Genomic DNA, 27,514 nt, shown 5'->3' with positions numbered 1-27,514 from the left:
CCCTCTCCGTGCCCCCATCCCATGGGTAGCGCGACACAGAGGGCAGGCGATCAAATGTTTGAAGGATTGCCGTAACATGCGACGTTGACTATCTTCAAAATCCATGCAACGAATGACACTTCGGCACAAATGAAACACTAGTGACGCTAGTGCTACAAAAAATAAACCTAATGTGAACGATTATTGTGACAAGTTTTTTCAATTCACCCACGCGAGTTCGTGCTCCTTGCGTAGTCTCCATAATATAATAATCATTGTCACTTACGATCGGCTAGTCAGTACATCACTTAATTATGTAACCATAATTCTCTACAATAATTCTATCTAACTTTATTCGTAACGGACCCAACCTTCGCCAAAGGCGGGGGGGATTAAGCTTCAATTTGAACTTGGTAGTATAACAATTGTGTTTACAATTTCCCGCCCTTATCACGAAATCATGTATCTTTTAGCATTGCGCCTAATTTGATCGGGCCAATTACTCGAAAAGCATTATACGCAGGTTCATATTTTTTCTGCCTTTATTTGCAGTAAAATATTCTTCCTTGATCACAAGTCACAGTTAGTATTCTCCACATATTTGTTCCAAGGTAGAGGTTAGGTTTTTCAGCGTATCAAAGCGGTTGTCCGAGGTGGCGTAAATGAACGGGCGCCTCGTACTGATCGGTACATACGTACGTGAAAGTCGTGAAAATCAATCCGCACCTGCAAACAAGTGTTGACAAAACATTCTATTTTCTTGATCAAAATACGGTTACTCCTTGATCTTAAGTTCATATGGAATAACTTTGGTCAGTTTTTCACGTTCCGGCTAAAATCTTCATATCTCAGTGGGTATTCATGTACGTGGGTGAATGTACCACTATCCAGGTTTACTCTAATTCTTCGCGAAAATTTAAAAATCCTTGCTTGTATCTGTCATTTGTACAAACTGAACACCACCAAATGTAGGAATAACTGAATGGCTGTCGAATATTGACATTTCATGATTTTAAAGTAGTGTTGGCAGCATCCAAGAAAAGAATATGCACTATGTAAGGTATTAGTGAGTGTAACAAACATTTTTAAATATATTTTATCATGTTAACTAAACGTGATGCTGAGTGCACCGTTCAAAGCACAATTTTCTATTTCACTCTTCCACAGCTGGTGAAAATGTCGCGGCGACGGTCAAAACGCCCGCCCGAAGCTCCAGGTACTCTGACCTGCTGCTTCTGTGGATTTTCTGAAGACGACGAAGTTGAATATGGAAAACTTTGGAACCATGATGGCATTGTTACGCACTACTATTGTCTGGTAAATATGCGGTCCAAGTAATCAGCATAAAGCCTAAATTCAGTGGCTATTGTTCAAGCCTCATGGCTTCCTGAGATTTAGGCAAGGTTTCTACACAGTTTCAATTATGTCAGATAAACTTACAGTCATTGATTTGCGATATGTATGGCATATTTAACATTCGGATTAAAAGTTTTTTTTCTAGGCAATAATATTGAACATCCTGTGTCTGCACCGAAGTTAATCATAAATTAATATACGATTCTTATAACAAATAAAGTTAAAACTCGTAAAACATGTTAAATCATTGGTAAATTGTAAAGCGAACAAAGTCCGATGATTGATATGTCATTACTATTCAATTATTTATTAGTGAAATTACACTAGTATTGCGTTATTATATATTTCTCAATATTTCATACTTATGATTGGTGAACTCACATAATCCTGCGATATGTTGACTTGATCTATATTTTCTTACAGCTTTTGTCATCCAACATGGAACAAAATGGCAATGATAATGAAGGAATCTTGGGTTTTTTAACCTCAGACATACAAAAAGAATTACGCCGAGGAAAAAGGCTTGTGAGTAGAAGTATTCATCCACAAGGAAACTTGCAGTTTTAATCGTTCGAGGTCTCATTTAAACGAAATCGCAATGAATTAAATCATTTTCACACCTCAAAGAGCTCATAGCAGCTTGAAATTAAAATGTTGTTCTTCTTATTCAACTTCATAAGCTTCAAAATCGAGATTTTTCATGGGAGTTATAATTGCTTCATGTTCAGTAATTTTTCTCAACCCAGTATTGCGAGTAATAAATATGTTAGAATTTCAGATTTCAAAAATCATATCTGTTTTTCCTAAAATAAAGGAACCCATTCTTGGGCCAAGAAAAGAGCTTTTTATCCCAATCTTTTAATTCTTGTAGTGAATTCTAACCATTAGCAGAGCGCTTATGTTGATCATGTGTGATTGCAGTCTTGTTCATACTGTAAGCGAAATGGAGCAACTTTAGGGTGTTGTAACTCCAGGTGTAAACAGGTATTTCACTTACCATGTGGACTGCAGGCAGGTTCACTTCATCAGTTCTTTGGTGAATTTAGGTAAAATAATAATATAGTTGTAACATATACTAAAATAATTTCTTAAATGTTATTTTTCATCATGTGCATTTCGCAGGTCATATTGTATACGACACAGAATAAAACAAAAAATAGATGAATTCATAATAGAAGAAGCTGCGGCAGCAGGTGATGTAACTTGTTACATTTGTTACGAGGAGGTAAATCCCCAGAATCCTATACGAACATTATGGGCTCCATGTTGCCGGAAAAATGCATGGTTTCATCGGAAATGTGTTCAAGTACGTACCACAAAACATACACAAAACATGTGTTTGCTCAATGAAAAAAAGCATTTATGGAACCCTTTGCAGTCGTAATATTTCTAACATAAGTTTTTCACTGTTATAGCGCCTGGCATTGAGTGCTGGCTACTTCTTCAAATGTCCTCTGTGCAATAATAAATCAGAATTTCAAAAGGCTATGCTCGAGCATGGAATTTTCATCCCAAATCAGTGAGTATGGATATCTATCAGTGGGGTCGTTTATTGGGATCTAAACGGAATTTTATAGAACTGCCCCCCAAATTAGATCTAAATAAGTAAAATCGAATCCTGTTACTATTTTCGTTTTTTATTTCAATGTGCAACTGGTTACCACAGGAGACGAATTTTTGCATTTAAATTACATGAGGTTCCGTGGTCTTCGCAGTTTATGGTTCATCGCAAGACTAAATTTTGGCCAAAATTTTTCTAACTTTCAGTAATTAGTGTACGAGAATGTTGCTATATGGGTAAACACTATCCACTCTCTCAATTTTAAAATTTGTATGGCTTATGCCATACTAATATTTTTTTTTTAAATTTTCTTTAAATATCGGATGTTGCAGCATTTAAAAAGAAGTGTCAATAAAAATAAAAAATATAATATTACATTGGTATGGGATAACCTATACAAATTTCAAATGTAAGAAATTTTAAAATTTAGGAGTAGCTCAATAAAAATTTGTTTAGCCTCTAAATAATGATGGCCCTAGTGTCTGTAAATGCGATGTACTCACGTGGAAAAGGGATTCTCATTGACATAACTGAAAAAAAAATAAACAAATAAATGCACATGATTAAACACTCAAATAAAACCCAACCATTAAAACGTCATATTAGGGTTACCAAAATGGTGATTCACCAATATTTATTAAAACTTGTAAATTTACGAAAACGAATCTCTTTACTTTCTCAGTGCAGTTGAGAAAGTAAGTTTATTTTAAATAATTACTGTAACAAAAAATCAAACTTGCCATTTCTTGGATAACAGAAATCATATTCTTGTATTTATCCAGAGATGCTTCATGGGAGCTTGTGCCAAATGCTTTTCAAGAATTACTGCACAGGCATAATCAGTGTGACGCTGCCGAATGTCTGTGTCCAAAAGGAAGAAGTCATACCAGTGTCAATGCGTAAGTGAACTAGTCATAAGTCTTACACTTAATTACAGTAATTTAAATTGAACGAATTCCCAACAGGAAATGGGAGCTTGTTTTGTGCAGATTGTGTGGATCCCAAGGAGTTCACAAGTCATGCGGACAATTAAAATGGGGCAGTTCTGTTTGGGAATGTACAGAATGTACTGGGATGTTAAGTACGTATATAAATATATGTGACACAGAATTTGTGGGAATATTGTTTCAACGCGAAGATTAATGTAACAATATTATATCCAGTATTCAGTGTATGGAATTTATATCCTCAATTTGAAGAGCGCCATTATTTGGTTTTTGTATCTCATTATCTGTTTGTTGTCATGTCGTTTTTGATTTACAGAAAAATCTGATGATCCTACACCTCCTGGTGGAAATGAACCCAAAAAGTGAGTTACTAATACAGCAATATAATTCCGTGAAATCAAGATTGTGCGTTAGTGATAATCACTGTTGAAAACAGTTAAAAGTTAATTTAATTAACAATTATGTTGCAGAACAATAGATCATTATTCGAATCAGAGCAGCAGTGACAGTGAAATTTCTGTTGGTGGTAATATGACGCCTCCACCAATATCAAAACATGACAACTCACCATCACCCACACCACCAACTTGGAGATTACGTCCTGGACCTAAATCGTTCAAATTGCAACAAGCATCACGAAACATGAGAAGGTCTGTCCTTGAAGTTGTAACTGTTACTAATTTTGATATATTCTCAAACAGAGTTTGAATTCCCATGTATGTAATAGGATCCTGAAACGAGTCTGTATTATTTTTTTCTGAACAGTTTCTCTGCACAGTAGACAAATATTAAACCTCACTAAATCTAAGTTCCATCTAGAATCATTGAATAATGCACCAGTTAATTCGTCCAATGACCAATTCTAATATATTTGACGAGTGCAGACTAAAATCAGATGGTAAATACCTTTCTCTGAGACATTTTCTGACTTGGTTGCTAAAATTTCTGTATCAAAAAATAAGTAAGGGTCAGTCGTAATAGGGAAAAAATTTCAAATTTCTGTTTTATGTAGCAACTGAATTTATATACTACATAAATCTGATCCATCGTTAACGCTTTCAGAGATAATCGAGTCCAGCTCCTGGATCGTACGACAAAATGACATTTTCCTAAAACCCCGTTTTTTTGGTTTCTGGGGGTCATATAGCCTAATGATATTTCAAAATTTGCAGAATTGATTTTGTATCCAAAACTGATATTTTCATCAAACTGACGAAAAGTGAAAAAAACTTCGATTTTTTTGATTTAACTGAACTCATATTTACAACGGCCAAATATGTTATAGCTTGCAGTTGATGACAGCAGCTACTTCCACAACATTCTTGCCTTTGAAACATGATATTTCCTTATCTTGTGCATCGGACATTGGTACTATTACGATTCCTGACACAAAATCTAACAGTGACACATTACACTCAAAAACGTGTCCCTCTAAAGAAGTCTTGGAATTGACTGATCATGAATCCAGTAAATTAAATGATGTTAACTCTCAAAGAACCAGCGACTCGTCAAAAGCAATCAATGTAAAACCAGAAAATGCCAATTTTCATACTGCTGATGTTATTGTAATTGATAGTGACGACGAGGTGGAGGTATGATATACACTTTTATACTGTAGTACTGTAGTTCATATGAAAGTTGCCACAAATTTTATACACAATTACTGTGAACTTTAATCAGAAAAGTGATTTTTACCCTTCTTTTGCAGATAATTGATATAACACCTAAACACAATAGTTCGGTGACTACGAAACGAATCCAAATTGAGTCTCGCAATTTGAGTGAAGTAACAACTAATATTCAAAAGATCAAAAAGAATTCTAAGGTTACCAAAATGAGGCGTTCAGAACCTTCGGAAGTATTAAATAGTCCACCCAAAGTAAATCCTAGGGTGAACGGTTTAATTACACTACATCTATCGAGTGTCTCAAATACTACTAATACAACTTCTACTGCGACAACAATACCAAATATTAATAGAGCAAATGTAATGAAACCTCCGATCGATAGTATGAATACTACTAGTATCGTCAGAAACAATTCAAATGGAAGCAAAGAAGAGGCAGATTTGCTAGTAGACGATAAAGTTTTGCAGAAAAATCCTGTGCTCAATCTTAAAATCACAAATGTTACCTCATTACGGCCCGAATATTATGAAAACCCATCTACAACTGTGAACGTGGAAAATATTACCCCTGACTCTTCTGTCACTTTTGCAGGAAGTGTTCAAGGTGATATTCCATCACTGAGTGGTAACCAGCAGTTGCAAGTAGTGCAAAATCAAATGATGGAAATTCCAAAACCACAGTTGAAATTCATCCAACTTAATACCTCTTCAGTTAGTGGGTCTAATTTAAAACGGAAAAGTGACGAATACACAATGGATAGCCCTGCATCTATCCTACCTATCACAGAAGATCCGGAAATATCATGTAAAAAAGTTCGGATTGATGATTCTAACGATTCTACACCCAAACCCCAGACGAGAAACATTTCTTGGAATATTAATTCGAATGACATAAGTCGTGCAGTTCCAGTAGCTCCAACCTCAATACCAATGAGTCAGTCAACTAGTAGTTACAGTTCCCAACAAAGTACAACAGCGTTGCAAGTGAATATGAATGGAACACAAGCTAACAAAAGTTGTATTAGATTGATCAGAAGGGTGGATCTAGAACAAAAAAATGGATTTTGCAATTACAATTCTGGAACTGTTGGTAGCAGTTCGGTACAAAATCAGAGTCACGTAAATATCAACCATATCATTATACCAAATAATGTGAATACTCCAATTCGAATACAACTAAATTCTATGTCTACATCCGAAGTAATGAAAGTCAGCAATTCCACCCAACCTGAGTTAGTTGTACAACACTCTGTCAGCAATATTACAGAATGTAGTGACAGTATTCAAAACACTACATGCCACAATTTTAAATCTCCAGTAAATGAGTTACAAAATTCGCCAGAAAGGCCATCTACTTCAATCAACCCGCAACTTTTTGCACACCTTCCTAATTCGGAGGATATCGTTGCTCCAAAGCCACACACAGTTCATCAATCCCATGAAAAGATTAGGCAAGTTCAAACACAACAAAATCCAATTATGTTCAATGAACAAACTAATCCGTCTACACCTGATCGCACATGTTACAATAGTCTACCAAGAAATAACTCTGAGGGTCTTACCAACAGTAATGAAAATCAGTCAATTGCGAATACCATGATGAAAATATGCAATCCAGTAACGCAACTGGGAAATGGAAGTCTGGTGACTAGCGGTGTAAGTAATTTTTATTATAAGTGTAATTGTTTTTAGATGTGTGTAAGTGAATCATGGCGGAGGATAATAACATGCATTGTGGCCTTGTCAATACGCGGTAGTAGCTGGTAACTAACTGTTAGTTTATTTCATTATTGCAGTAAATGAAAACATGAAATTCTCAGTCAAATGAAGGAATAATAGTCGGTGGTACAGCCAGTGTACCGTTAAAAAATTAGGTACAACCTTCTCTCCTAAGTAATCGACATCACATCCGGATAGTGAGACCTTCTCTTGCGCAAATAAACGTAGTAAACATAATAAAGCTGCAGTAATTATAAATGCGTCCAAAAATTATATGTAAATCCTATGGTTCGATCTATGTATAAGTAGTCTAAGTATAATGACAAGCTTCGGATTTCGTAATTGAAGTACTGGAGTTCAATGATAAATCTTTCAATATTGCTCATGACAAAAGCTTTGTAAAAACACATTACATTACACAAATACCAAATTCTTAGGTAATTTTCATGCAATACCATCTCATTTCCATGCACATATGACACAAAAGTTTCTTTTCATGAATGATCATACATCGAATCAGGTTCATAATTCAGTATACAAGCAAGTCCAGCAGTGGTATCACTTTATTATCCTCCACAATGATGTAGACTTAAATGGTATCAAAGTTTTCTTTTGCTGTTCGGATAGTGTGAATGTAGCATCATCAAAACTAGAAAGCATGCCTCATAGTTTTTCTCTCAAATTCTTATATGTTACGGTTTTGAACTAGAACTGAATTTAAATTTATTTGCCTCCAATAAGAAGCAATAATAATGCCTTGTTTTAATTTTTTGAGTAAATAAGAACTGCTTATTTGTTCAGTTTTTTCTTCTTACAAAAACGGCGACACTCTCACTGGATTATTTCTGCAGATATTTCTCGATTCAGTATGTTTATTTATAAATGTTCCATTCGAAAGAAGATGTCGATAGATTGTGTTGAAATAGAGTTAACTCACAGGGGCGGTCCAAATTGACCTAACTTAGCATGGATAAGTGGAATTTAATGACTTCAAAACCATAAAAACGCCATGAAATCTTCAGTAAACAGACACCAATGATATGTGTTTTGATTAGAATTGATTCATGTACTCAGTTCAAATCTGTAAACTAAGAATTAATACTTGTGTTGAAAGTGAATTGGCTGCCATCAGGTCATTAACATATGTATAAGTGTATTTATAGTGAAACATTTGTTAGTACTTATGAACATTTGAAGAACAAACTAAGGAGAATTTGCTACAAATATTAACGCAGAGTATGTCATTACAATTTGAAGTCACCCGAACGTTGACATAAATATAAAGTTCTTTTTCGTGTGTGTTATGGTTGTTTTTTCTGGACCATAGTAACCAAGTCTAAGACATCCATAATGTCACTCGAGTTTTACAGAAGCTTTGGAAATTTAGAATAAAAATACATCCAATTGGCCTACAAAAGTGTGGCTCTTCAGTATTATTGCGAAGTTGTAAAAAGTTATTCTTACTATCATGAGTCAAAAGTCAGCAAATCAAGAATGTGTCTGGTGAGATACTAGGTGCGGGGAATGTGTGTATGCAAATTATCCCCGTACCTCCTCTCCAGTGTATCTCTTGCGATTCTAACAGTGTGACGGGGATGCAGGCTCCAGTCCTGCTGCTGAGGCCGGATTTGCTCTTTATTCGAGCTCGAGGACCGCAGACCATACAAAACCAGAAGCAATCGCCTTTAAGCAAAAGCCCAGTGCAATATCAGATTCAGCAGAAAGAGTCAATCATAATTCCAGCATGTAAGTGTTTCCTATAAAACAGAGTTGTATCAATCCCATCTAACGACTTTTAGCAGTAAAGTTTATTATTGATGGCAATTTGTTTAATCCGAGACAAATAATTCAATAATTCAATAATTTCATCATGACTTCATAATACTTCAAATTTACTATTTTACTAAAGTTTATTTCAAATTATTTGAATAGTAATTATTGTTTTTCACGCTATGCGATACGGCATTCTTTGATTTGGTGAGTATAAAATAAAATTGATCCTATTAGTACTCTTTAGTCAGAGGACATTTGTCGTTCAAATAAATTCATAACTAGTTTTTGCTTCATACATGTATTAATATTCAGAGTGTCAACGGATAGTGATGTATAATTATTGACACTGTGACTTTCATATAATTGCTAAAATCATTAAATATTATTTATTCTGCCTTGAAAAATTGATTGAGTGACTTATTGTTTTCAGTTCCACTTGTGCTTCAACCCTTCCAACAACTATGCAACGCCCCTGCAGTTCATCAACCACGAGAAAATGTTGTAATAAACCTCGAGTGATACCTCGAAAGGTGCCTTTGCAAAATCTCAAATTTCGTGTTCTGGATGAAGATATTGTTCAGGTATGAATTCTATCCCATATCAGCCTTCTTATTTGAACACAATCTACCAAACTAACAAAGCTGATGGCACGATGCACTTTTTTTGTACAGATGGTCGTCAATGATACCTTCACAGTAAATCTTAGTACAACTGCTGGTAATCCCTTAAAAGCAAGAAATGTACCAGATCCAATGAGCGTGCTAGAGAAGCAAGGTCTGCTTCTATCTTCTACACAACCTAACTATTCACCACCACCACCACCATCATCATCATCATCATCATCATCATCATCATCATCATCATCATCATCATCATCATCATCATCATCATCATCATCATCACCACCACCACCACCACCACCACCACCACCACCACCACCACCACCATCCCCACCATCACCACCACCATCCCCACCACCACCACTACCACCGTCATCGTCATCATCATCATCATCATCAAATCCCCTGGATGCTGAGAAGTGTTCCATTATAAGTGTATCCAAGAAATGTCAATCATTAGGAAACATGTATGATCCAGTAGCTCTTGAATGTGTATTTGAAAGTGACGAAACCTCAGTTATAGAAGAAGGTACCATCAAAAGCAGCAAATCCATTGCGTCTTGTGATGCTAAGGGACAATACAGTATCCAAAGCAACGTATCTGATGGCAATGAAAAGCAAATATCATTATCAGATGATATGAACAGCAGTTACATTCAAAAAACTGGTTTATCAGTGAGTGCGTGTTTGAATGGTAATAAACGAAATTTTAATCGCACTTGCGGCAAGCCAAAAAGTTTGTGTGAAAAGGAGGACAATGTAATTTTTCACGAACGCCGAAAATGCTTCGGTGAAAGCAATGATCAAAGTTTAATAAAAAGGTTCGAAGATAGGAGTGAGATAGAAGGTGCATCAAACTTTGATTTCTGTTGTAGACCCAATGATATTTTGAATGCAAACAGCTGGTGTAATGGATTAAACAGAGGTTCAATGTGCTTAGTTGAAAGTAGTATTGATTCTTCAGAGTTGAAGCTACCTGTTATTGGTTACAATAGTTTTAAGGTTATAAACAGTAGTTCGCACGTTTATCATAACATTGATAATTCAGATGCAAGTTTACAAAAGTCGCGGATTAATGATTGGAACAATGTCGTCGATTCGTACGTAAAAGACTGGAGTAATAAATTCACAGTCAACTCTAAACTTGTAGAATCTGATAAATATTTTGATTATCCGAACTTGGATAAACATCACGTTGAAGCTCTTGATACGAATTATCAGTTAATCAATGATGTTGGTCTAGGCATCTCTATGAAAAAACAAAATTTTAATATCTGTACAAATCCAATTACTCAACGTAAAGATGAAAATGTGCACAAGTACGGAGGTGACATGTGTAGGTCCAGGCTTGGCATCAAAGTTAAAATTGATCTGGAAAAAATTCAAAATTTGATCGTTGGTCAGCCACAATTGTTTAAGAAATGTAAAAATTACTCAAAAACTGAACGTCAAGATGAACGATTCTCAGAAATTGTCAAAACTTCTGCGAGGTCCCAAACTTTTCGTAGTTCAGACCCTGAGAAATGTTCACAAGTTTCCATAATACAAACAAGTCCAACTGATGAAAACGTCGATACTTTAAATACTACAAGAAAATTTTCAACGTAACTCTCAACTGATTTAAAATAGTTGAAAGTTAATTTAGTGGCAACAGTTAGCATTTTTTAATGAATTTTCACTGAATTAAGTAGGAAACCGGTGTTAAGTTTGAGACGAGAAAATACACAATTTCGAGAAATAACAAATAATACTGTGTGGAATATTATTAGTATTCGCAAATATTTGACAATGCTATCAAAATCGTATGCGTAATAATATTAGCGGAGACAGACGTTTATTTTATATAATAATAAATACGTCCTTCCTTCGTATGGATGAACCTTAGTTTACCAAATTGCTATATACGTGAAATTTACCGTTGGATTGACTACAGTTATAATACGAAAAGAAAACAATAAATTGGGATTTTCTATATACTTTATAGTTCATAATGAAAGGTGCGTAAAACAGATGTATGCAATTGTAGTTGTACAACGGATCACAGCTATAATCAGCTGCACACATGTATATTTTTTTACTGAATTTTATTCAGATCAACAGTTAGAGTAGGACTTTTCGAATGTTTTGAAAAAAATGTCTATACGAGTTGTTTTGTTATAATTATACGTAATTTTCGTCATCGAATAGGAGACAAATTTTAACTTTACCAGGAAATAGCTAGTGCAATGTAAACTGCGCATATTTTCAATTTTTGCTCTAATAAATAATGCCTGGAATAAAACCAATATCGGTGATATACATTTTTTTTTTATATTCACACGGTGTTCATCAATATTTAAAACCTATTTGGCTCTACAAGGCTACAACACTCATTGAATGATAATTGATTCGCAGATGTACATTTACATACGCAATGCAGATAATCTTGGCAGCGCTTGTAAAAATTTTCTAATAAGGTGTTTCAATAATCACTCGATACGATTTCTCAGTGAATTATATTTCCTGAAATAGATCCAATATCTTATTTGTACTTTTCCTATAATTTGTATTACTAAGCTTAGTAATACTAACTAGAACATGAAATAATTTGTGATATTGAGGTAAGTATACAGTATTTTTAATAAATGATTTATCAAAAGCAAGATTCTGGGTGTTTGATCACAATTTATTCACAGAAGATAGTGAACTAATTAACCACACTGATGACCGGACTTCAAATTCCGTAGTTGAATCGTGGGGTGAAAAATGGTTAGGAATATATTTCAGTTATGACGTGTGAACTAGATATTTTTTACCGAATTAAAAATCAATACTGGGGCTTTATTTACTGATATTCTTGTCTTAAAATAAATTATATACAATAAATTGTAGTGAATGGAAAAAAATTTGATCTTTTAAATTTGTAACAAAAATAAGATAATCCTACATACAAGACAGAATAATGTGACAATAGTTAAGTTTTTCAGAACTTCTGTATTAGGCAGCCTCTTCGTCAAGAATTTCCTCATCTTCGAATGCCTCTTCGTCATCTGCGGTCGCTTCCTATAATCATAATTAAATGTTCAATTAGTTGCATTCCATGAATACAGTTAACTCAAAAAAAGGTGGCAATTATTTAAGTTATTATTAAAACATTTGACATATGACAGATTTCCTACTTGATATTGTTGATATTCTGAGACAAGATCGTTCATGTTGCTCTCTGCTTCTGTGAACTCCATTTCATCCATACCCTCACCAGTATACCAATGAAGGAAAGCTTTGCGCCTAAACATAGCGGTGAATTGTTCGCTTATACGCTTGAAGATTTCTTGAATGGCAGTGGAATTGCCGATAAAAGTAGATGACATCTTGAGTCCCTTAGGAGCGATGTCGCATACGGCAACCTTCACATTATTTGGGATCCATTCTACAAAGTAACTCGAATTCTTATTTTGTATATTTAGCATTTGCTCGTCGACTTCTTTCATAGACATCTGTCCTCTGAATATCGCGGCTACTGTCAAATACCGTCCATGACGAGGATCGCACGCTGCCATCATATTTTTCGCATCGAACATCTGTAAAAGTAATTGCATAATAATTTGTAAATCATCAAAGTTTACGAAATATTTATATTATTCCAGGAAAAATTATATTCTTACTTGTTGCGTGAGCTCTGGCACAGACAAAGCTCGATATTGTTGGCTACCACGTGCTGTGAGCGGTGCAAATCCAGGCATAAAGAAGTGTAGACGTGGGAAAGGTACCATGTTAACAGCGAGTTTGCGCAAGTCAGCATTCAGTTGACCTGGGAACCTTAAACACGTCGTGACACCAGACATGGTGACCTGCAATTATGAGAAAAAATATTCAAAAAAGTTGAAATATTTTGATTTGCTATCCTTGAATGACATTGATATTTTAGTTGAACGTGACGTAATAGTATTTGAAATCAGGATATTCAATTATTTTTGACGTGGGCACAAATGTAATAAGAAGAAACGGATACATACGGAGACAAGGTGGTTCAGATCTCCATAAGTGGGGGATGTGAGCTTTAGAGTACGGAAGCAAATATCATACAAGGCTTCGTTGTCGATGCAGAATGTTTCGTCTGTATTTTCTACAAGCTGGTGAACTGATAAAGTAGCGTTGTAGGGTTCCACTACTGTATCTGATACCTAGAAGACAAAAACCAATAACGAGCTTCATGTTGACACTTTAGATTGTAGTAGAATATAATTAACAAATTATTTTATAAAGTTCCGCACATTGAAATAATTGCGATCGCGGTTTTAAATCACTTCCTTCTTAATAGATATGATATTTCTTATTAGAAACTGCATTTTACCTTTGGAGATGGTACGACACTGAAGGAGTTCATAATACGGTCTGGGTACTCTTCTCTGATTTTGGAAATGAGTAATGTTCCCATACCAGAGCCGGTTCCACCTCCAAGTGAGTGGGTCAGCTGGAATCCCTGAAGACAGTCACAGCCCTCTGACTCTTTTCTGACTACATCCAAAACAGCGTCTACCAACTCTGCACCTTCTGTGTAGTGACCCTTCGCCCAATTGTTCCCTAAAATAATTCAATTTATTCATGAACAACGGTATATTATTACTGACACATCATTTTTGTAGAGTACATGTCAAAAACTGTGATTATCGTTCCTTGCACTCTGTTGAATGAAGATTTAACTGATTGGACAGAAACATGATCAATGATTTTTTAGATAGACATGCCAAGGCATAAGAATTGACAGTGTACTCACCGGCTCCGCTTTGTCCAAAAACAAAATTATCAGGTCTAAAAATTTGACCAATAGGACCACTTCGGATAGAGTCCATGGTACCGGGTTCCAAGTCGACAAGTATGGCACGCGGGACAAACTTGTGACCTAAAGAGAAACACGTTGAACATTGTTAAATAATGTGTTGCTGGTACGTACTTCTATGAGGTTCGATTCTTAGACTGTAAAGCTTTAAGTAAATCACATGGTTATGGTCATCCTATTAACAATCTTCTCCTTACTGCTTGCTTCATTGTAGTAAACATTAATACGCTCCAGTTGAAGGTCGTTGGTTCCAACGTAATTTCCAGTTGGGTCAATGCCATGCTCATCAGAGATTATTTCCCAGAACTGTAACAGAGAGCCGTCAGTTTAATACAATTTTCGTTAATAAAAACTTTACAAACAATTGACTGTATTTATGATTTATATGAATTGAACGTATAATAATCCTGTATTTCATACACCGAAATCCAAATTTTATTTAACATATAAAACAGTAAAATATAACAATAAATATAGTTCAGTTTCTTCAAAGTTATACTGTGCAATTTTAAAAGCGATACGCGATCCCGTGTGTCGAACAATGTCTTCTTACGCGTAATGAAAACACAACTATGACTAATTATTAAATTGTATAGTACTTGAATACAGATGGTTTCGTATTAATTGAATCAATTTTATCACTCAACGACCGATGACGGCTAGTCTAAAATAATTCAGATGTTCCACATGAAATGAAGGAAAATTCGTCAGGGCGGGAATAAGATTTCAGTGTAGTAACAAATTTCGATTCTAGTTAAAACGTATTACTTAATTAACGACCGCATATGTATTGAATTAGTATGCAATATTATTTGCGAGGTAATCAGTAAAACTGTTCGCTGGATGACGAATATTTTATTCCAATTTGTCATCCTCCGAAAGAATTGCGAGCTATATATATACATGTAAAGATATAAGTATGATTGTGGCATTAGCTCAACAAGCCTGCATCCGCTCTGTTAACCGTTGACGCAAGATTCCATCTTTATTTCGTACTGTAGCAACAGTGAAAAAATCGCATCTCAGAAGAAGTTCAACGATTCTACGATGTTTCATTAAACAAACAAGTTTTCCTATTGCAAAATTCTTGCTAATTGGCCATTTTATAGATTTTGCTAATTAAAATTAAATTCGAAGACTTAAAGGGAATACGTCATTCAATTCACGTGAATTTGGAGCTGAGATTTCTGCATGCCCAGTATACATCGTTCGTGTAAACGATGCATGTAATTGTTCAGTAAGCTGGTTAATCAATCAATTAGCGCACTCAAGTGTAGGTGTCACCTATACCAGCTTGATTAATTGATTTCGATCATTAGTGAAATAAGATGAGACCGAGGAGTTCCCTTGGCGGTTTATACTTATCTTTACATTACATAATATCAATATACACCCTGTGTAATATTTAATGCAGGATAACAGCGAATTGAAATGTGAGCTGCAGTACCCAGATGCTGGTTAAACGATACATAAGAACCTATAGCGACGATAAAAAGTCTTACGATTAGTGAAGACAAAGTCTGAAACGGAAATTGCGGCAAAGCTTTACATAGCGGTTGTATATTGAGATTAATATAACGCTTTACCTAGGCGCCGTGTTTTTTTGAGCTAATTACAAATAATATGTTGCCCAACATTTTATATCAATAGCAAGAAATAACATCAAAAAACAACACGACTTACTTCAATAATAACTATAGTAATAATTTTCAAACCATACAAGTTACACAATGGTATCAACTTGAATTGGCACAATACTGGTTCAGCAATTCGTTATGGCCGAAGGCACAATTGGCAGTCACGAAGTTAGTTGTGTCTTTTTCACGTAACATGTTTTGTACTCATATAAGGAATAAGGTCCTAACTGGCCTTAAATTTTGACCTCTTCAATTCTCAACTTGGTAGCAATTTCTTATGCAACGTAGTCCACTTTCAATGAAAGGTGGTGAATGCTGTTGCAAAAACTTTATAATTATAGAGCTACTTTTGTACAACGATGCATAATAAATACATATACGTATAACGTTGATATTTATGGTGCCGTTTCATTATATTATTACATACATTGGCAGGGGACGCGGTTGAGCGATAAGAGTTATCAGGGCGTTAAAACACGTATACATATATCGTGGTTGTGTGTGCGCACATACCATTGATACGCTTTTTTCTGATTACAATCATTGCCAGCCGTTGTAGCAACAGTGAATCATCTTACACGAAAAAAAAGACCAATCGGATGTATCACGATGCCACTGCATCTGTTGCAGATCGAATTAAGTTGGAACGATTACATGGCCGTTATAAACATGTAAGGAAAAAGAGGCACCTCGACTAATTCTGCGCATAAATTAAATTTTTTCTAGTTAAACATGTCCATAATCCGCCTGCGGTTAGGCAATCGTATTGACTTTCACCACGGCTCTCTCTACACATACGCGATGTTTGATATGTACGCATATACAATTTACTTACAATTAGTATCAGATTTGGGTTTACGGGTAAAACATATGTCCTTGTAAGTTACGTATAAGTACCAGAATCGAGGTGTATTTTATTGTTGCAGTTTAATACAATCATAGGGGAAAGCGAGCATGCGTTTTACCTACTTTACCTAATGGTTAGAATAATAATTGCATTGGTTCAAACAGCTACGTGCGAGTTGCAAATCTCGGCCGAATACAAGCTAGCCAGCTCTTAAAATAAATCTAGGTACAACGGTCGATGAACTCGCTCGATTATACAATAATTTCAAGTTTCAACGTCGAAATATTAGGGACAATATACAATAATAATATTAGCTTTCTAAGGTTTCGAAGTAAAACCGTAAATGATATTGGAAAAAATTGCGCACTTTCAGGAATAAGTTTATAATTCGTACCATTATATAAGAATCCATCGAATCGTCTTACAGATCAGTGATCGAATGACATCGTTTCGAAGTGACCATAAATTCTCCAGCGAAACAAAACGAAATACACCGAAAAAACCCGTAATATCTGAGCGTCTTTTGCGGTCGAGACGTCAGTCAGCGATTTAAAATCCGGAAACTTTTTGGTCTTTACAGTATTCTTATTTCGCGTAGTTTCATCGAGGCACCTACATTACGGGACGCGTGAATTTCTCAACTTGGTTTGCAAAGCCAAGAGAATGTTGTGCACCGGCAGTCAGCTTCGACTGGTTCACGGGTTGCTGACCCATAAGGTCCAGCAGCAACGCGTACATCGACTGCAAGGGCAACCGGTCCGTTTTCTCGAACTTGTCAGCGGACCTCCAAGGAATCGCATGGCATTCAACGTAAGCCTTGTTGCATCCCCTTGTGGGTTACTCTAGCATAATAAGCCCTTTACACCAGTATGTTAATCGGACGAGAAACGGAAAGCAAAGCCAAAAGTAAAGCGTCGCGAATTGCAAACAGATCATACACTTTCATATATTACGTGCAAGAAAACAGAGTTTTTAATACTCGGTTTTCATTGTAACAAAACTAAGGAAAATCTGTGAAATTTATTTAAATTCATATTAATGAAAATCACCGACTTGTAATTTTGATTTGATTCTTGAATGTATCCATAGCACTACGTTAATATTCTTATGAATTCACGTAATTGGTCATACAAGTGGTAAATTTCGAAGAATTCAAATTACAGAAAAAGGTGAAGATGTTCTCTTTGATGTTGATTGGTATCGCTGGTTTGCCGCTAGCCTGCCTCGAAGATGAGCCACTGCTTTTTCGTCGTTTTTTGTTTGAATATTATTACATCGCTCGTTTTCATAGAAAAATAAAATATTGCCTCGTTTATTATCCCTTTATAACTTTTATTATAAGTTTATTTATTGATAGAATGCTTACAGGTTTAGGATAGACCGGATTTACCGGGCGGATTTCCAACACTTGAGTGCAGCGCGCATTGACGATCTCATAAATTAGAGCGGGTCAAGTATATTCACTGTAGAAAGCATTTCGTTTATACGGTATACGTATTTACCTGCGATATGCAGATTCAATTTATACGTAATTTTAAGCTCCGTTAATGTGAATTTCTAGAGATCTTCTCAGATCTCGAGACATTTGATGATTATATTTCCGATCACCGTCGCACACGAATTGCTACCAGACGGACTCGTGTATGAATAGTTATTTATAGATCCGGGATCTTTATACATCATGCGTGAATGATTTTTCGGAGAGAAACACATATATATTTCAACCGACAAACTTTCCATGTATACATGAGGTATAAATGGGATAGAATTTGTCACAGTTCGTATACTGTATGTAAAAAAAATCTCTCGACACACAAAAGTAACGTTATTTCGTTCGAAAATTGAAAACGTGCGATCAAATAAATAAACTACGCATAATATAACGAATGTAAAAAATTAAGTTGCGGTTATTTACGATATGTATAAATTACGCGATTGGATCGAATATCAAGGATACGGGGACACCTGGCAGGATTTAGCAGCTCGTGAATCCTGCTGAACCTAAATCCATCTTTTTTTCTTGGTAAGGTTTCAGATTACGGGAATACGAGTATATACGTATACTGCGTTATACGTTATAGGTATACTGGAGGTGCAGGCGTATCCATCGATCCTTGTCTGGGATGTGCGAAAATTGTTTTAGCTTATTATTCGACGATTTTCACGAGATAAATAAGTAAATTTCGATAGGTACGGTAGATACTGCCGGACGAAGTGACGACTATTACTGGCTCAAGCATTTAAACTATGCATCAGGGGTAAGGTCAGGGAATCAAGTCGTTCGTCGCTTTACAAATGGTTGTGTACTTTTATTTACGTCCACAATGCTTTGATGCAGCCATCACGACAAGTGCCCCCGGATTTACAACCAATCGCAATGTATGCAGATTTTTTGCTAGAACTCGTAAATATATGTTGGAATTTTGGTTTATTAATAGATTGATATATTTCTCGTATTGTTAACGCAGAAGCTAATAAAGAGTAGGTGAAAAAAATAATTTTTTTACATCAGGATACAAATGATACAAAACTAAAAATATTCACCTTCTAGATTATTCTAAAGGTATCCGTGCAAGTCGCTTCCACGGAATTGCACACCACCCGATTGCAGAGAACGTGAGTAATATGACGAGGCAAATGTATAATGGTACGAATACTCAGTAAATTCTGCAACGTCACTGATTCGTCCTGATTCATAATCGATCAATATATACATCCATAAGTAGAGATCAATGTATAGATACTTGTTAGAGAACGACACAAATTCGAGCATAATTATTAGCTGTACATGTAATATATTTCAGTGATTTATTTTGGGTCTACAATCAGAAACGCGATATCTAATCATTTCGGATCTATTGATTGAACTTCATTTAAGACATGTGAATTATCTTCATATGACAGTGTTTTGGAGTTCGGATTGTGGTATCTGCCCCTCTTTCAAACCGCGCATCGTTGCATCGTGGCGATAACCGTTGAGAATTTGAAGCCGTGCACGATGGCGGCAAACAAGTTTCGAATTGAATAACTCCACGCGAGTATAATTCCGAACCGGTAGCCGTCGCTGTTGTCTCGCTTTTAGATATAACATATCGTTGCGTACGGTGTAATTTTAAACAGGAAGTAAAATATAATTCACCTACAACTGCATGCGGCGCCCGCGTATGAAACCGGAAGTAAATAACTTATGAAATGTGGTAGAATGACGGTGGCAAATTTGTTCTAGTGATATTAAAATTTAGAGAAGAATTAATAGGCGGCTAGTCGAGGCAGCTATAGACGTCTATGCATGCCTGCCACAGCTGCAGTCATGGCGCGAGAGAAATGATACGGAAAAGCGAAGACACGCGGAGAGAAGAAGCCTTTGCACTCTCGTATTAATAGACCGCCGAATCGCGTTTATTTCAAGCGACCATTCCACACACTCTCTCTCTCTTTTCTCGAGGTTAAAACTAGCCGGGAAGAAAACGGAAGAAAGGAAAATTGAACCGCGGGGGCGTTGCGAAGAACTTGTGTTTCGGGTTTCGTTCTTTCACGAAACCCCGAGTCTGTGAAAAAGTTTCAAACACGTGTGCTGTAAAACTAATAATAACAATGATCAAATTTTATGAGCAGAGAACCACGCCACGACGTCAGCAGCTTGTTCCGTTTATTCACTAAACCCAGACATTTAAATTCTTCACCTTCAATCAATTTGAATTAAATATCAAATTTCCAATGCTAATTTCTCTGAACTGTGTAAATTTGGTTGAAATTCGTCAAAAACAATATTTCTGCATGTACTGAATATATTAAATCGCCTTTGCAGCAGGATATAAAAATAGAATCGCGATGAAAACTTAGGCGTGAATAATAAACTCATCGTTGGTTAATTTTAGCCTGCTGCGTAGCTATATATCAAACTATTGTCAGGATGCACTCATTTATGCATTCAGTATTACAAATTGTTTGCGCGATGAATGAGTAAACTCGCTGTGTACGTATGTATCATGTATGGACATCCACCGTAGATATGCTTTCTGATGCAAGGTTTCAGTAATAATAATGGTTAATATTTTCTCACGAGTTTACACTCGATTGGGGTACAATACGAACCTGTTGAGGCAAGCACAATACATATTTATTTCTCTATTGTGTCCGATGCTTACTCAGCGATTGCCCGCTGGGAGATAATGTTTGAATTCTCGCGTTGGCAAAGTACAGAACTTATCCCACATGTGAATTGAGGCAAAATGGAAGAATGAAAACATTCGGCGTTCGACGCCATCGATTCCTAGGCCACGTTCTTATACCTATTTGCTTTCTTATATTTTTTTTTTCATACATCAAGCCGCAGCGTAGAAACCGGAATAAGAACGGTGATGATTGTTCTTATAGAGATTAATGGCAACCTTGTGGTGGCGGCCATTGCGTAGCACATGGGCGAGTGCAATGATTTTATTTCGCGGCATGCGTGAATGTAATTCTTGGAATATCTTGATTAGAATACCGCGAGCAGGTTGATTGTGAGAAATTTGGAAGATACAGTTTGTGCGTCACGATATGATTTACAGCGCTACATATAATTATGGGACCAATTTACCGGCTCGACCTTTGTGTGACAAGACAAAATACGCGTGAAAACACCCCGCCAAACAAAACGCGAAATCGAATAATGCATGCTCAGTATGAAATTGCAGTAGAATCGAATAATAGGTGACGATTAAACATGCGTGGTATAATTCTCGTGTGTATTATTTACTATTTTAAGGTATTGTTGCATATTTTCAACTAGCAGATCGAATTTGGTCCCGCATATAAATGACTGGGCCGGTTAATTCAACTGGCATAGCAACCGTGAGATAAAAAAGATCAACCGGGATCATAAAAACATCCACGTTGTCACACATTGGCGAAAATTGGAGACTCGAGGCAGGTAGACCGGTAGGATTCCTCGCGGTTCATACGTCTACCGGCTTTTTTTTTTGGTAATAATAACGGATACAAGCACGACGCCAAAAAGCGATCTCAAATCCTGTAAGATGTGATGCTGCGACCAGTTTCAGCTTGGAAATTTTCAATATTAAACAGTCACTCACCTTTGAGCCTATCTGGTTACCGCACTGGCCGGCTTGAAGATGGACGATTTCCCTCATGGTCGTTTTGTATTGCTGATTATAATGTGGATATTTGATCCTGTTACTCTACTACGTGTCTCGTTCGCGAGTTGCAACGGCGACGGCGCTCGAAAGACTGAAGAATGAGGTGCTGACTGGTTCGGTTTAACGCCGCCAAACCTCCCGAGATGCCACGACCGCGATCCAGGGTTTGAAGCTTAAATTCCGACCATCACCCGACGGAATCCGAACAAACCCGAGGCCTCGCGAGGGTGCGCGGCGGTGTATGGAGGTCCTATTCAAATCTTGCAATATTCAGGATATCGTTCAACCATTCGTCGACTGAAAACAATCTTCGGTCAACGATACGTTCGATATAGTTATCAAATTACTTCGGAAATCGGTTGAAAACATAATTTTATAAATGCAGGGAAACCAAAGTACGTAGGTATGAAATAGCATGATTGGAAGAAAAAAAACAACCAAGTCGACTCATTGCTTTATTTAAAACCCTTAATTCAGGACTTGAACTCAATGCATGAAAAAATGTAGCATATGGGTTTCTAGTGTGCTTGGATGTATAAAACATTCCTCGAAAAGTACCAAAAAAACTGATAACCCCGGTGTGTACTAGGTGGATAAAAGTTTTTTCTTCTTGTTTATAGATGTTGATAGTTAATATGTATCACGATAACTGAGCGAAGGGTGTGAGTGAAAATGTTCTTTTTTGTTGCATCTTTTTTGTAAATTAAATCATTGAAGGTTTACTTACATATAAGAACTGCAAAAATGTTTCAGCACTTTACCACATTTTTCACAGTTTACATATAGATATTCAAGTAGATTATAACTAAATTGTGGTATAATAAATACAGTTGTGTGATCTAGTTAAGTTATAAATTTTATATACATACAAATGGCATAATTACAGGCATTTCAATACTGGTAATAGAAAGTTTAATTAACCTAGTAGTGATTCCAGCCTGGTATTGGAATCCCTGGAATCCAGTTTCGTCCAGATACTGCAACAACCAATGTCGTAAATTACTATTCAGTGTGTGTACTTAAGCGCAACATGCTTTTCCGTGTTATTTTCTGGTTACCAGATCTGATTATCGTTCACATTTTTTCATTGATTTTTAAAATTGAATAAATTAAGATCTGTCGTAAAATATGCATAAAAAAGTAGATGGCCCTCGCAATTTTGAGTAAATTTACAAGGGCATATGGCTCAGTTTTTAGTTAAGGCTACATTTCGGATAAAAATTTCAACCTTATAATTTCTCAATCAAATGTCTTGGTCACAGCGATTTAACTTCAAACCAGCAGAAAGTAGTAACTATCTAATACAGTTTTAAATAAAGTTTGATCAAACTCGTCTAATACTACAAAGACATTAAAAGATCACTAACCTCCTGCAACAGCATTGAGCTTTTGAGTTTCCTCAGGGCTTAGTTTAAGTATAGTATTAAGTACAGGTATAAGATGACTGCGCTCATCTCCATTCTTCAGTGTGATAAACTGAAATATATTGAATAGATGTTAAGAAGACAGGTTTCAAGGAACTTCATTCAAAAAATTTTGTAATCTTTTAATGAGAGTACGGACATGTAAATGAAACAGGCACTCATAGGTATGAACTGTAACATTGAAGGTGATAGTCGTATGGTAGAAATTGTTGTAATTCAAGAGAAATATCCTACAATTACACCATCTTTGTACAAGCAAACAGTACATCATGACTGATTTTGTATGCGAAAATAAGTGAATAATTTTACAATAAACTGTTTAAATTTGAAAAAAGCCAAGTTTATCTGGTTATTACCTTAAAAACGATATTTTTCAGGTATTCAAAGTTATTTCCATGTTTTTCTCTCTCTATGCTACGCTGTTGTGTGCGAATATCTTCTTTGAGAAGCTGGTTAAGCTGTGTCAGTTTAGCAATATCTCTCTCTGCATCAGCTAGCAGTACTGTTAAATGCTTAACACGTCGTTCACACACTTCGTAAGTCTGGCGGTCTACGGTTAGAGACATTGGTGGCATTACAGTCGTGTGATAATCGTCTGGGGAATTGAGTAACTCATCGAGTGACATCAGAGGGTGCTTGCGATGCTTTTCTGTGTTGACTACTAGTGAGGAGGATGAATCTACACTTTCAGATCCCTGAATGAAGAGAAAATAGTTGAGGAATGACTGTTACAGTCGTGTAGTATTCATAATGAGTAAATTGTGTTTGTCAATTGATTTCTCAGAAGTAGCTATATCAGTGTCGAATAAGCAAAACTAATGCAAGTACCTCTCCTTCTTCTCTTTCCAGAAGTGCTATTCCTGACGATCTAGAATCATGCTCGAGCTCCGAATAATGTTCTACAGATTTATCGGAATAATTTTTATTAATTTTAGTGTCGTTTAATCCCTCAAGGATTATTTTCTGTTTTTCCATTTGCATATTCTGAAACTCTTGACGGTACTTCTCTTCCAACTCAAATGTTTCATGCTGAAAATGAAATTACATTGAGTTTGGGCAGGTTCATAAATCCAGAAACCGTAGTGTATTTCAATAATAACTCAAGATGATAGGCTCCGAAATTTTGTACAGACTTCAATAAAATTTGTATATGCCTGTAGAAATTGCATTATAGCATTACCTTGTGCGTAGTTTGTATTGAGTCTATTTCTTCTTTGTGCTGGCGTTCCATTTGCTGAATTTTATTAGCACTGGAACGCAACTGTTCTGTTACCGATGAAAGTTCTTGACGCAACATTGATATTTTTTGATTGCATTCTTGTTCATTTTGTATCGCATGATTTCGTTCCTCTTCCACAACAGCAATTTCTCTTCGGAGATTCTCGATCTGTAATCTATAACAAAATAACCCTCACATATCTTTTTACCTGCAGTACATAGTTTCCTAAACACCTAATGGTTATATGTAGATGGAGAGGTATTGGGGGTCTTCTCCGTTTGTATTGAATAAATAAAATAATTTAAAATAAATGTAATATGTAAAATTAATAAAAAACGTAATTCATGAATATCATCATATTCATGTTTTGAAAAACTAACGTCAGCCACAGTTTGTTTATACACGTTTCTTCTTTACTGAATGATCTATACCCATAATATTCATAAATAAAATAAGTAAATTCAGTAATTACTAACGTATAGGAATCCAGTTTATCACGAAGTAGGGCAGCGTGTGTCCGAGCATGTTCAAGTTCCTCTTCAACTTCTACTATGCTTCTTCCGCCATCCTTACCCTGACTTTGCTTTGTTCTGAGTACACTTTGTGCCCGTAACTTATACCCTGTGAACTCTTCATGCAATGCCTCTAGCTCCTGGTGCCCCCTTACAATAACAGCATTCAGCCTTGTTATTTCAGATTCCAAGGTTTTGATCTGTTAATGTACAAAATTGATCATGTTGATTGGTTCAAAAGTTGTGTGAATAGATATTTCTACACTACCTGTCCATCGAATTGTCTCTTTTGATTCTTCGCATCATTTATAGCGATGTCTAGTTCAGACGTTAGATTATTTATCTTCGTAGATAGTTCGTGTTTTTCTTGAGACAATATTTTCAGTTCGTTATTCAATTTATCCATTATCTTTTTTTCATCTTCCGCTTTCCGTTTGATTTCACACATTTCCTGCTTAATAGCTTCGTTTTTTTCACCCAAGACAGTAATCTGATTAGCTTTTGCGAGGCAAGTGTCTTTCAGCTCTGATATTTGCCTTTCCAAGTTTGAAATTGTTTCCAAATGTTTGTCCACTGTTTTTTGCACGTTGTTTCGCTTAGAAGATTCATCTTCAAGCTTTGTTTTCAAGTCTTCGACACTTTTCTACAAATATGTACAGAAAATATAGCTCGTCTCTTGAATTTGAATTGAAATGGTTCTACCCTAATAAATTTTTAAAAGACGTTTTGCTTTTGTGGCAATATTGATAGGTGACAACAGAAAAAATTACCCTATTTGCAAATATAATAAATTTTACTAGTAAGATCAATTTCGGATTACTTTTCTTACCTCATAATTGTGCAGTTCTAAGGAAAGGACACTTTTGGTATTACATTCTTGCTTTGTAGCCTCAAGTTTAGCCTTAGTTGTTTTGTGAGCTTCTTTTTCCAAGTTCAGGCTAATTTTCATTTCTTCATATTCTTTATCTTTCTGTTCTCTGATCATTATTTCCGCTTTTCTCTCGTCCTTCAACTCTTTTATTGTATCTTGACATTGTTTGACAATAGTTTCGAGTCTAGACTGCTCCTTGGTGAAACGATCAACTTCAGTAGTCAAACGAGTGATTGTGTCTTTTTTTTCATATAAAGTCTCTTTCAAGGACGAGTTATCCATGCACAAACTCTCCAGATTCTTCGACAGCTTCTTGTTCTCATCTTTCACCTGTTCCAAGTTGTCCTGTACCTTGTCGTACTCAGACTGAATTGTCTGATGAATAGTGTACAGAACAATAGTGACGTGATAAAATCAATTTTAGCCCATAAGGTTATTTGAAGTAGTTTATCAGCAGTGATTACTTTTTCTTTCAATGAACAAGTCTAGGAAAATTATGTGTTTCAGTTGCCTTATTTACTAATAATTACCTGTAATTTCTTGGCATTATCTGAAATTTGAATAATTCGATTTTGAAGTTCTTCTTTGTCTGATATAATTTTATTCTTCTCAGCTTCGGATTTTTGAAGCTGTTCAGTGAGATCAGAGACCTTGTGTCTTAACTTGACGGCATAAATTCGAAACTGAAATATGTAATTATAAAGTTTATAAAACCTTAACATGGCTGAAAAAAACATATTTTCTTCATTCTGCAAGTGAAATAAAAAATTTGCAAAGGTACATAAACTGTTTGTGGGAAAATAAAAGCACATATCACGAAAGCACAAGACTGCAGTATTACACCAGATATTATACCTTGTTATACCGTTCTTCGAGGGACTCTTTTTCCTCAGGCTTTGTAGGAGTCTCGCTAGCAACTGACGTCGACTTTGACGCCTAGAACAGACAATCCAATAGGTGAGATTCGTCACTGATTAAACACCAGTTTCTAGTGAATCATATTTGATGCGAATGAACTGTTTTCTTTACTGTTGGCATCAAAATGCATAAAAGTACACAATGTTGCGTTACTATGACTGTTGGTCTGAGATTGCAGCTAGTGCCACGTTTGGCATACTTAATAATTGAAGTGTACATAATCAATCGCACAAAGGATGATTACCTCACTACTTTCAGCCTTAGGGGTTTCATTTTCCATTCTCAAATCTGCTTTAACTTGATCTAGTGCCGCAAACGATACCTTCAGGTCAGAGTCCGAGTGTTATACGACTTATACTCATTCTTGGGTGGTCTAACCAAATTTAAACTCGCGTCTGACGTTTAGTCATAGATATAATAACAAAATTCTACAATTCGTATATACTGTTTAAAAGCCACGGGTTACTATCAGCTGATCTCCTTGCAAAAAGAAGTGTGAATGTATCGATATTTGGTATCGAAGTCAGCCGATGTCGATAATCGA

General features: G+C 35.9%; 3 protein-coding genes across 14 annotated transcripts; 1 reads left to right on the top strand and 2 right to left on the bottom strand.

Moving 5' to 3' along the window:
* The first annotated feature begins 48 nt into the window (after positions 1–48).
* Positions 49–12,063, top strand: LOC124216401 (serine-rich adhesin for platelets-like). Of its 11 annotated transcripts, none has more exons than XM_069135493.1 (16): positions 49–392; positions 1,001–1,039; positions 1,147–1,296; positions 1,759–1,860; positions 2,257–2,381; positions 2,458–2,641; positions 2,751–2,854; positions 3,679–3,795; positions 3,862–3,977; positions 4,160–4,205; positions 4,314–4,493; positions 5,129–5,435; positions 5,552–7,126; positions 8,775–8,935; positions 9,393–9,543; positions 9,634–12,063. In XM_069135493.1, the coding sequence occupies exons 3-16, from the start codon at positions 1,156–1,158 to the stop codon at positions 11,188–11,190; spliced, it is 4,866 nt and encodes a 1,621-aa protein (XP_068991594.1). In that variant the 5' UTR covers positions 49–392; positions 1,001–1,039; positions 1,147–1,155; the 3' UTR covers positions 11,191–12,063. The 11 variants fall into 11 exon arrangements, with proteins under 11 accessions (XP_068991594.1, XP_068991593.1, XP_068991589.1 ...); XM_069135492.1 differs by having other exon boundaries at positions 1,001–1,045; XM_069135488.1 differs by having other exon boundaries at positions 998–1,034.
* Positions 12,064–12,381: 318 nt separating this feature from the next.
* On the bottom strand, positions 12,382–22,155 carry LOC124216408 (tubulin beta chain-like). The gene is made up of 8 exons (XM_046620909.1): positions 21,964–22,155; positions 14,599–14,707; positions 14,339–14,464; positions 13,916–14,145; positions 13,578–13,745; positions 13,227–13,412; positions 12,741–13,142; positions 12,382–12,624 (listed from the first exon to the last, which is right to left on the bottom strand). The coding sequence occupies exons 1-8, from the start codon at positions 22,018–22,020 to the stop codon at positions 12,559–12,561; spliced, it is 1,344 nt and encodes a 447-aa protein (XP_046476865.1). The 5' UTR covers positions 22,021–22,155; the 3' UTR covers positions 12,382–12,558.
* A 709-nt stretch (positions 22,156–22,864) lies between these two features.
* On the bottom strand, positions 22,865–27,462 carry LOC124216405 (GRIP and coiled-coil domain containing 185 kDa). Of its 2 annotated transcripts, none has more exons than XM_046620906.2 (11): positions 27,215–27,462; positions 26,908–26,988; positions 26,583–26,735; positions 26,011–26,427; positions 25,450–25,824; positions 25,146–25,381; positions 24,631–24,844; positions 24,279–24,479; positions 23,807–24,145; positions 23,394–23,502; positions 22,865–23,003 (listed from the first exon to the last, which is right to left on the bottom strand). In XM_046620906.2, the coding sequence occupies exons 1-11, from the start codon at positions 27,248–27,250 to the stop codon at positions 22,948–22,950; spliced, it is 2,217 nt and encodes a 738-aa protein (XP_046476862.1). In that variant the 5' UTR covers positions 27,251–27,462; the 3' UTR covers positions 22,865–22,947. The 2 variants fall into 2 exon arrangements, with proteins under 2 accessions (XP_046476862.1, XP_046476863.1); XM_046620907.2 differs by having other exon boundaries at positions 27,416–27,433.
* Between the last annotated feature and the right edge of the window lie 52 nt (positions 27,463–27,514).

Source organism: Neodiprion pinetum, chromosome 4, assembly GCF_021155775.2.
Source record: "Neodiprion pinetum isolate iyNeoPine1 chromosome 4, iyNeoPine1.2, whole genome shotgun sequence".
Lineage (NCBI taxonomy): Eukaryota > Metazoa > Arthropoda > Insecta > Hymenoptera > Diprionidae > Neodiprion > Neodiprion pinetum.
This window is presented reverse-complemented; position numbering and strand designations above follow the sequence as displayed.